The sequence below is a fragment of the Cetorhinus maximus genome, chromosome 16 (genome assembly GCF_964194155.1).
Source record: "Cetorhinus maximus chromosome 16, sCetMax3.hap1.1, whole genome shotgun sequence".
Taxonomy (NCBI): Eukaryota; Metazoa; Chordata; class Chondrichthyes; order Lamniformes; family Cetorhinidae; genus Cetorhinus; species Cetorhinus maximus.
Genome location: NC_135894.1, coordinates 88,375,567 through 88,385,768, shown reverse-complemented (window position 1 = coordinate 88,385,768; position 10,202 = coordinate 88,375,567). Strand labels below are relative to the sequence as shown.

At 46.4% G+C, this 10,202-nt stretch overlaps 1 protein-coding gene across 3 annotated transcripts in view; it reads right to left on the bottom strand.

Moving 5' to 3' along the window:
- Positions 1-927: 927 nt before the first annotated feature.
- LOC144691810 (immunoglobulin superfamily member 5-like) overlaps positions 928-10,202 on the bottom strand; it is a 108,058-nt gene continuing 98,783 nt past the window's right edge. For all 3 annotated transcript variants that reach the window (XM_078560317.1, XM_078560314.1, XM_078560316.1), the window contains one exon: positions 928-1,450. In XM_078560317.1, coding sequence (XP_078416443.1) covers positions 1,340-1,450 — 111 coding nt within the window. In that variant the 3' untranslated portion in view covers positions 928-1,339. The remainder of the gene's footprint in view (positions 1,451-10,202) is intronic.

The following is a 10,202-nucleotide window of genomic DNA, read 5'->3' as shown; positions in this document are numbered from 1 at the left end:
TCAGACTGTCCATTTGAAAAATAATCTATCAGCATATTCAAACAGCTTTTAATAACCTATAACAAATCAAACTAATCAAACTCATGTCCAGTCAATTAGCATTCATGGATTTGCAGTCAACAGCGTTCAGCTGGTGTATAAAAGTTGTTTATTAGCCACAGAATAGCTCAGCAGAAAATACAGGTGCAGCAACAAGAATAAGAAAAGGTCTTTCACAGCCAGGCCACCTGATGTACTGACCACCAGCAAGAGGTTAAGTCTTTTAGCTGGGATAAATCTTCATCCCCACTGTCTGGAGGGTGCAGGGTAATCTGATGGAACAGATCGTCTGCCTTTAAGAGCAGGGGAGTTCTCCATAGTGTACTGGCCGATATTTATCTCTCAATCAACTTCACAAAAAACAGATTATCTGGTCATTATCACATTGCTGCTGGTGGGAGCTTGCTGTGCGCAAATTGGCGAACATGTTGCTGACATTGCAACACTTCAAAAGTACTTCATTGGCTGTAAAGCACTTTGGGATGCCCTGAGGTTGTGAGAGGAGCTATATAAATGTAAGCTCTTTCTTTATTTGTAAATCTGGATTTAACAGAATGAAAAACAGGCCATACAGACAAGCAGCCCTGGAGGTGGGATCGTGGGGGTGGGGATTTGGTTTTTTAAAATTCATTTACGGGATGTGGGCGTCGCTGGCTCTAGGCCAGCATTTATTTCCCGTCCCTTGACAAGGTGGTGGTGAGCTGCCTTCTTGAACCGCTGGCGGTGGGTGTGGTTGGTTAGAAGCAGGAGCGAGGTTGGTGAGCAGAATAAGATGGCTTTTGTTCTCCCAACGGTTCACCTGGGGCAAGGTCTAGTTCGTCCATGACCTGGTGCCACACGAACACCCTGATAACACAGAGGAACACTGTGGAACTGAAGCTGGGGGGCGGAGGTGCAAAAACTGACCGCAGTCCCATTCATTGGCACTAATGCATGGTGACTCAAGGGCAATTTAAATAAATGATACTCCATAGAGCACAACACATGAAGGAAACAGCTTTTCCTTCATTTGGAAAAAAAAATGCCTGTGGGAGAGAACAGAAATCCCCAACCTTGTGTTTAATTTCATTTGTATCAGGTTGCCTCAGTCCACACAGCTTTGATCAATCGCACACAGCCTGCAACTCAACCCCCTTCCTACAATCAATCTTTTTCCCATCAAGGAATGACTCGTGCTGTCAGAGGCTCTTTAAATTCAACATGCTTGCCAGTAGTCATGATTTCTAATGCAAGACAACAGAGTACAAACCTAGATAGAACCATAAAATATACAAAGTCCTCCAGGGCGCAGTCCATCTGGTCAAACAGCAGTTACGTGTTTGGTTTTTTGTGGGGAAGTAGAAATGATGGTCACGTATTGATTTATTGCTATCTTCTGGCTTCCATGATTACCGACTGGAACCACTGGCATCTGTTTAAAGCAGAGAAAAGACATAGGTAAATCCTAGCTAAGGCTCATATAGACCGATTACATTCAAGGGCTAAATTTCTCAAGTGCAAACTTACTTGCCTTAGAGGAGGCGTGACAATGGTTCACTAAATTGATTCCTGGGATGATAGGAGTGCACTCTGAGGAGAGATTGAATTGAATGGACCCAAATTCTTTGGCGTTTAGAAGGATGAGAGGTAATCCCATTGAAATGTGCATGATTCCTAGAGGGCTTGATAGGGTAGATGCTGAAAGGCTGTTTCCCTCGGCTGTACGGTCTATAGAACTAGGGGTCAGGTTATGGGGTTGGCCATTAGGTCTGAGATGAGGAGAAATTTCCTCAGGTTGTGAATCTTTGGAATTCTCTTCCCCAGAGAGTCATTGAGTATATTCAAGAGAGAGATCAATAGATATTTTTTGGCCCCAAAGAAACCTAGGTACACGGGGAGTGGTCGGGCAAGTGGAGTTGATGTAGAAGTTCAGCTCTGATCTTATTGAAACAAAGGTTATATTCTCTCTGGATTACTCCCTGTGCCATGTGTTAGTGAGTGTAGGAATGGGAGGATAGAGAGCATGAATGTGTGGCTGAAGAGTTGGTGCAGGAGGGAGGGCTTTAGTTTCCTGGATCACTGGGTCTGTTTCTGGCGAAGGTGGGGCCTATACAAGATAGATGGGTTGTACTTGAACCGGAGCGGGACCAACATCCTTGTGGGGAGGTTTGCTGATGCTGTTGTGGGGGGTTTAAACTAATTTGGCAGGGGGATGGGATACAGAGTGGAGGTAAAGTATGGGGTGATGCACAGCCAAATATAGAAGAGAAACTAAGTCAGTCTGGAAGGCAGAGTAAATATAGGCTGGTTAGGGCACAAGGGAATAATGCAAGGCTGGGTTGCATGTATTTTAACGCAAGGAGTCTTACAAGTGAGGCAGATGAATTGAGTGCATTGATTAACACATTGGAACATGATATTGTTGCTATCACAGAGACATGGTTGAGAGAAGGGCAGGGCTGGCAGCTCAATATCCTAGGGTATAGAATCTTCAGGCGTGACGGGGTTGGGGAGGGGGGCCGTAAAAGAGGAGGTGACATTGTGCTATTGATCAAGGAGCCAATTACTGCAGTAAGGAGGGATGACATCTTAGAAAGTTCCTTAAATGAGGCCATATGGGTAGAACTTAAAAACAAAAAGGGGGCAATCACTTTGCTGGGAGTGTACTGTAACCCTCCAAACAGTCAGGGGGAGATAGAGGAGCAGATATGTAGGCAAATCTCAGAGAAGTGAAAAAATAATAGCATAATAATAGTAGGGGATTTCAATTTCCCCAATATTAACTGGGATAGTCTTAGTGTGAAAGGCTTAGAGGGAGCGGAATTCTTAACAGGCATCCAGGAGAGCTTTTTGAGCCAGCACGTAGGAAGTCCTACAAGAGGCGGTACTGGACCTAATCTTAGGGAACGAAGCTGGGAAAGTGGTAGAAGTGTCAGGGGGGGGAGAATTTTGGCAATAGTGACCATAACTCTGTGAGATTTAAGGTAGTTATAGAAAAGGACAAAGATGGCCCTGAAATAAAGGTCCTGAATTGGGGGAAGGCCGATTTCAAAATGATAAGATATGGCCAAAGTGGACTGGGAGCAGCTACTTGTAGGAAAGTCTACATCAGCCCAGTGGGAGTCATTCAAAAGGGAAATAGTGAGAGTTCAGGGCCAACATATTCCCGTAAAGGCAAAGGATAGGACCAACAAGTCCAGGGATATAGAGGATTGGATAAGGAAAAAAAAGGAGGCTTATGGCAGATACAAAGGGCTGAAAACAGTGGCAGCCCTAGAGGAGTATGGAAAGTGTAGGGGAGTACTTAAAAAAGTAATTAGGAAAGCGAAGAGGGGGAATGAAAGAAATACTGGTGGGCAAGATAAAGGAAATCCCAAGGCATTTTATAAACATATTTAGGGGAAGAGGATAACCAGGGAAAGAGTAGGGCCCATTAGGGACCAAAGTGGGAATCTGTGCGTGGAGCTGGAGGACATAGATGAAGTTTTGAATGATTACTTTTCACCTGTGTTCACTATGGAAAAGGACACTGTAGGTGTAGAAATCAGGGAGGGGGTCTGTGATATATTTGAAAAAATTAGCATTGAAAGGGAGGAGGTACTAGTGGTTTTAGCAGGCTTAAAAGTGGATAAATCCCCAGGCCCAGATGAGACATATCCCAGGCTGCTATGTGAGGCAAGGGAGGAGATTGCAGAGGCTCTAACACTAATTTTCAAATCCTCTCTGGCCACAGGAGAGGTGCCAGTGGACTGGAGGACAGCAAATGTGGTGCCATTATTCAAGAAGTGTGTTAGGGATAAACCAGGTAATTACAGGCCAGTGAGTCTAACTTCAGTAGTAGGGAAACTATTGGAAAAAATTCTGGTGGACAGAATTAATCTCCACTTGGGGAGGCAGGGATTAATCAGGGATAGTCAGCATGGCTTTGTCAGGGGTACATCATGTCTAATAAACTTTGATTGAATTTTTCGAGGAGGTGACTAATTGCGTAGATGAGGATAGTGTAGTTTATGTAATCTTCATGAACTTCAGTAAGGCTTTTGACCTGGTCCCACATGGGAGAATGGTCAAGAAGGTAGGAGCCCATGGGATCCAGGGCAATTTGGCAAATTGGATCCAAAATTGGCTTAGTGGCAGGAGACAGAGGGTGGTGGTCAAAGTTTGTTTTTGCAATTGGAAGCCTGTGACGAGTGGTGTACCGCAGGTATCGGTGCTGGGGCCCTTGCTGTTTGTAGCGTACATTAATGATTTAGACGTGAATATAGGAGGTGTGATCAGTAAGTTCGCACATGACACGAAAATTGGTGGTGTCGTAACTAGTGAGGATAAAAACCTTAGATTACAGGACGATATAGATGGGCTGGTAAGATGGGCAGAGGAGTGGCAAATTGAATTTAATCCTGAGAAGTGTGCGGTGATGCATTTTGGCAGGACTAACACGGCAAGGGAATACACAATGAATGGTAAGACCCTAGGAAGTACCGAGGATCAGAGGGACCTTGGTGTACATGTCCATAGATCCCTGAAGGTAGCAGCACAGGTAGATAAGGTGGTTAAGAATGCATATGGGATACTTGCCTTTATTAGCCGAGGCGTAGAATATAAGAGCAGGGAGGTTATGCTGGGGCTGTATAAAACGCTAGTTAGGCCACAGCTGGAGTACTCTGTGCAGTTCTGGTCGCCACACTGTAGGAAGGACGTGATTGCACTGGAAAGGGTTCAAAGGAGATTCACCAGGATGTTGCCTGGGCTGGAGCGTTTCAGCTATGAAGAGATACTGGATAGGCTGGGGTTGTTTTCCTTGGAATAGAGAAGGCTGAGGGGGGACCTGATAGAGGTATACAAAATTATGAGAGTCATAGAGAGTGCAGATAGGAAGAAACTTTTCCCCTTAGTGGAGGCGTCAATAACCAGGGCGCATAGATTTAAGGTAAGGGGCAGAAGGTTTAGGGGGGGGATTTGAGGAAAACATTTTTCACCCAGAGGGTGGTTGGAATCTGGAACACACTGCTTGAGGGAGTGGTAGAGGCAGGAACCCTCACAATATTTAAGAAGTACTTAGATGAGCACTCAAAACGCCATAGCATACAGGACTATGGGCCAAGTACTGGAAAATGGGACTAGAATAGGTAGGTGCTTGATGGCTGGCACAGACACGATGGGCCGAAGGGCCTTTTCCTATGCTGTATAACTCAATGATTCTATGAATGGCAGAGCAGGCTCGAGCAGTCATATGACCTGCTCCTGCACTGATTTCTTATGTTCTTACTTTCTTCAGTTCTGAGCTACTGTTGGCTATTCCATATTACAGCAAGAGCTACATTTAAGGTAATTGGCAAAAGAACCAGAGGTGACAAGGGGGAAAAAAATTACGCTTTATGATAGGAATGCACTGCCTGAAAGGGTAGTGGAAGTGCATTCAATAGTAACTTTTGAAAAGGAATAGGATATATAGTGGAAGGGGAATAATTTGCGGGGAAGTGTGGCTAATTGGATAACACTTTCAAAGTGCAGGCGCAGGCGCAATGGGCCAAAGGGCCTCCTTCTGTGCAGTATCATTCTATGATTCCAGGAGAGAAAAGCCTGGGAGTTCAAATGGCTCTGCAGTGCACTGCTCACAGAAGTGCACTGCACAGAAGATCATCATTTCAAGGCAACTACATTAGGCATGGTGGGCATCTCTTGCTGTGCTGCTGATTGACGCATTAAGCAGGTAACACCCGCCAACCACACACACATGCTTCAGGATAGTCAATTGACGTTAGCAGCAGGGGTTTCAGCTAAGATGGAGGGATGAATAGCGTTGCATCCGCCATATGTTTCCAGCAGTGAGTTAAGACGGCACCTGTGGTCCTGTTAGCATGAAGTCCGAGAGCACATGTTGGTCATGATGTTGAGGGGGAACAAATGAAGATCAATCGGGAGAGATTGGCAAGCTAGACATGCTTTTGATCCTTTAAACTCGTTAAGAGGTCAATAGCTGATTGAAATTGCGCAAAGGGAATCATTGCAAGTTCAAGGTGACAGGTCAATTTCCAATCATTCTGACTGAGGAAATCTTCTGCAGAAATTTGTTAACGCTATTTTTGGTTCGTTTCAATGGGGCCACTGACACCCACTAAAATTGTTAAAAGTTGCATTATGAAGTTTACTTTCCTGAGAAAAATATGTTCTGCAATAATTCAAATTCACAGATTTCACTAAAATTGGGAAATCACAATTTTAAATTAATACAGGTGCATTCATATATTTACCCTGTAATATGGGTAACCCCACCCTAACTACCACCATTAATACCACTAAAGATTGTGTGAGAGAGGCCTTAGCCGACATCACCCTTCTGCTTTTCCCTCTCTCTCTGTGGAAAAGCACCTTGCCTCCACTTGGTGGCATGGCTAAAATCAGGGCCTGAACCTCCTGGTTGGCGTGCGGGGGTGGGCCCCGCTTGCCGACGGGTAAAATAACGCACGGTGACGTCGGGCATGCGTCCCCACGTCATTCAGACCTTCAGTTCGGCGGGCGCGCACCGGAATCAGCTGTGCGTCCGTCGAACTGTCAAAGGCCTATTAAGGCCGTTAATAATCTAATTAAATTGGTTGCCTAGGCTGCCCATCCAACCTTAAGGTTGGCGGGGGGGGGGAAGGCGAAGAGCCCAGGCGGCCTTCGCATTTATCATGAAACCTCATCCACGGGCGGGATGAGGTTTCATGAAGGCTTTATAAATTGAATTAAAATTTTTATTAAAATTCATTGACATGTCCCAGCTCATGTGACACTGTCATGAGAGGGGACATGTCCGAATACTTTTTTTTTTCTTTATTTCAATTCTTCATTACCATACTAATCTCCCTGAGGCAGCTCTGTGCCTCAGGGAGGTTTCTGCACCCTTTCGCGCACATGAGCGAAAGAGTGCGGGCCCCGACTCTCCCTCCTGCCCCCCGCCGCACAGGGAGCCTTCTGCACTTCTGGGTGCGCGTCACGCTGGGCGGGTCTTAATTGGCCTGCCCACGTAAAATGGCGGCATGCAGCCCGCGATCGGCTGCGTGCCCACTCCCGCCCAGCCCACCCGACGGGGAGAAAAATTCTCCCCCGGGTATTTAAGAGTATGACAGACTTTGGGATATAAGCCCATGGGCCTCCAATAAATTGTGCTGCTGAGCCTTTTAAACCAGAGGGGTTCAAGCTCTTTGCCTTCATGGGCTTCATTGATGCCCAACATTGAGCCACAGGGAGGAGTACTTGTGAATTGCATAGGAGAAAAATAGGATAAGGCCTGAAAATGGGGGAATGCACGATTAATCCATGCCTGTTGTTTTTTATTTATTCACTCATGGGATGTGGGCATCACTGGCAGGACCGGCATTCATTGCCCATCCCTAACTGCTCTTGAGAAGGTGTTCATGAGCTGAACCTCTGCAATCCATGTGGTGTAGGCACACCACAGTACTGTTAGGGAGGAAGTTCCAGGATTTTGACCCAGTGACAGTGAAGGGACAGTGATATAGTTCCAAGCCAGTAATTTCCAGGTGGTGGTGTTTGTGTCTGCTGTCCTTGCCCTTCTAGGTCACAGGTTTGGAAGATGCTGTCAAAGGAGCCTTGGCGAGTTGCTGCACTGCATCGTGTAGATAGCACACATTGCTGCCACAGTGCACTGGTGTTGGAAGGATGGAATGTTTAAGGTGGTGGATGGGGTGCCAATCAAGTGGTGTGCCTTGCCCTGGATGGTGTTGAATATTGCATCACACTCCTGACTTGTGCTTTGTAGATGGTGGGCAAACTTTAGGAGTGAGGAGGTGAGTTGCTCGCAGCAGAATTCCCAGCTTCTGGCCTGCTTTTGTAGCCACAGTATTTATATGGCTAGTCCAGTTCAGTTTCTGGGTCCAGTTATGTTTCTTCATGCTGCCTGCCAATTTAAATGATAATAGCATGCAGCCCAGCATGAACCACACTGCTAAGCAGCTGCATGCCTCAGTATGGGGCCCAATTCTTGCAAGACCAGCACCATTAAAGCTCACCTAAAGGGGGCCTGCATTCTAGCAGCAGTACAGGGTGGCTGTGAAAGACATTCTGAGCATATCGAACATTGATTAATGCCACTACAGGACAGAGAACGTGTTCCAAAGCTCTCAGACACAGCGCTGAAGCTTTGGTGCAGGAGATCAACAGGAGGAGAGAGATCAACTATCCACAGGGAAGCAGGAGGCCTTCTGGACAGACACTGCGCAGGTGGTAGGAGCAGATAGCTGCACAGGTCATTGCCAGCAGTGCAGCCCGAGGATCTGGATGCAGTGCCAAAATAAATTCAATGACCTCGCATGGGTGATCAAGGTCAGTAAATTCATCTTCACATGTCACATTCTTACAACTGAGCCAGTAACTTCATAAACTGCTCAAAGCACCACACCCCTGTCACTATACCAATAATCTCTAGCAATCACATCTCATCCGTCACATTCGTAACTTCACCCCATCCACTTAGCACTTGCTGTAAGCCTCAGACCCATATTTTACAGTTTGCTCACACTGCCCTCTATACAACCATTACAGGAACATCACCCAAACAGATCAGACTGAAACTCATTGAAGATGATGGTAGGTTCCTATGTGGTGCTCCTCCTCACTTCTCACTTCCTCCAACCCCCCCTAGCCCACAATCTCTACCGATTTACAAGCTGCCAATGGTGTAAACATGCATCTCTTCATTTCCCCTGCTTCTCTCAATGTAACCCTACCCTTCTGCTATTCCACTATCTGATACCCAAGAACTGGCACGTGGCCAGGGAGTGCGATGGGAACAAGAGACTGATGATGATGAAACGCTGTCACTCGATTTGAGTTCTGACCAGCCCAAATACTGGCACTTTGCACACTTTAGAAGGTAGCATAATGGCAGGATCTACACCTGGTGACTCATCAACCACGAGTGATCTGCACTCAGGTGCCAGCTCTGCAGGGGGTGAGATCTCACACAAGTTCTGCTGCAGAGGACTCAGATGAGGACTATGATGGGGCAGGCGTATAGAAAAAGACTGATGGCCAGACACACTGAACTGCTTCCTGCATTGGCTGGTCTTCCGGGTAGCATGCTATCACTGTCAAGGAGCACGGAGGAGTCTGGCATCAATTAGCAGAGATATCAGAGCTCATGCTTTTCAGTGTGAAAGTGGTGGCCAATTCCATTAGCATGATCCAGCGTCTGAAGCTCAATGTCACAGCTGCCATTACATCACGAGCAGAAACTACTCAGTGTGTAACCACTGCAGTGGAAGCTGGGACTCAAGGCATGAAATTGTGCTTGTTGCCATGCAGGCACCAGACTACTGTAATTATAATGGTCATTGCTATACCAGTGATTAAAGGGTCTTGCAGGATGTCAAAACAGTCCAGCAATCTAACCTCCAACAGATTACTAGGATTGCTCAGGCACCATCCCGGGGAAGTGGCAGTGGCTCCATGGACCACACTTCAGGTGCTGCCTGCAGTACGTACGTGGAGCACCAACCTGCTGTCATCTCTCAGGATGACAGCAATCATCCCACCACTGCCACTTTGCCAATGCCCTTGCAATTGCTTGTCAGACAGCCAGCACAAACTGCTGCCACCATGTCCAGTTGGTGCAGCCCAAAGTCAGGTCTTCTAGGTCCAGAGACGCTTGAGGTTGTCCTGTGAGGCCATCTGCCATCTCCTTCACTGACAGTCAGCAGCCTTCCACCAGCCAATCTGCAGGCACTGTGGGAGAACTATGACAGGGAAAGATACCTGCAAGACAGGCACTAAGAGAATGCATGAGAATGATTAGTTGACTTTTGTGTGGTTTCTTTGTGATGGTCAGGGACTGAGGGAAGTAAAGTCTGGGACTGTTAGTGAATGAGGAATTAGGATTGTGATCACAGTGGGTTGAGCCAATCGTGGGCAGCCTGGCTGAAAAAGGCTTGTGTTGGTTACCTTCTCTTTTCTTCATTCTCTTCCTCCTCCCCCTTGAATTCTCAATGCTCAATAATCATATACTCAATTCCCTAATTTGTCTGCATATTTCTACCTCTGCCTAATGGTGGAGAATTGAGGTGGAGGGAGGAATATGCAGATAAACTAGGGAATTGAGTAAAAAAATAGAATGATAATATGGGGGAATTTCAACTACCCTGATATTAATTGGATAGAAGAGATAGGTAGAGGGGATAAGG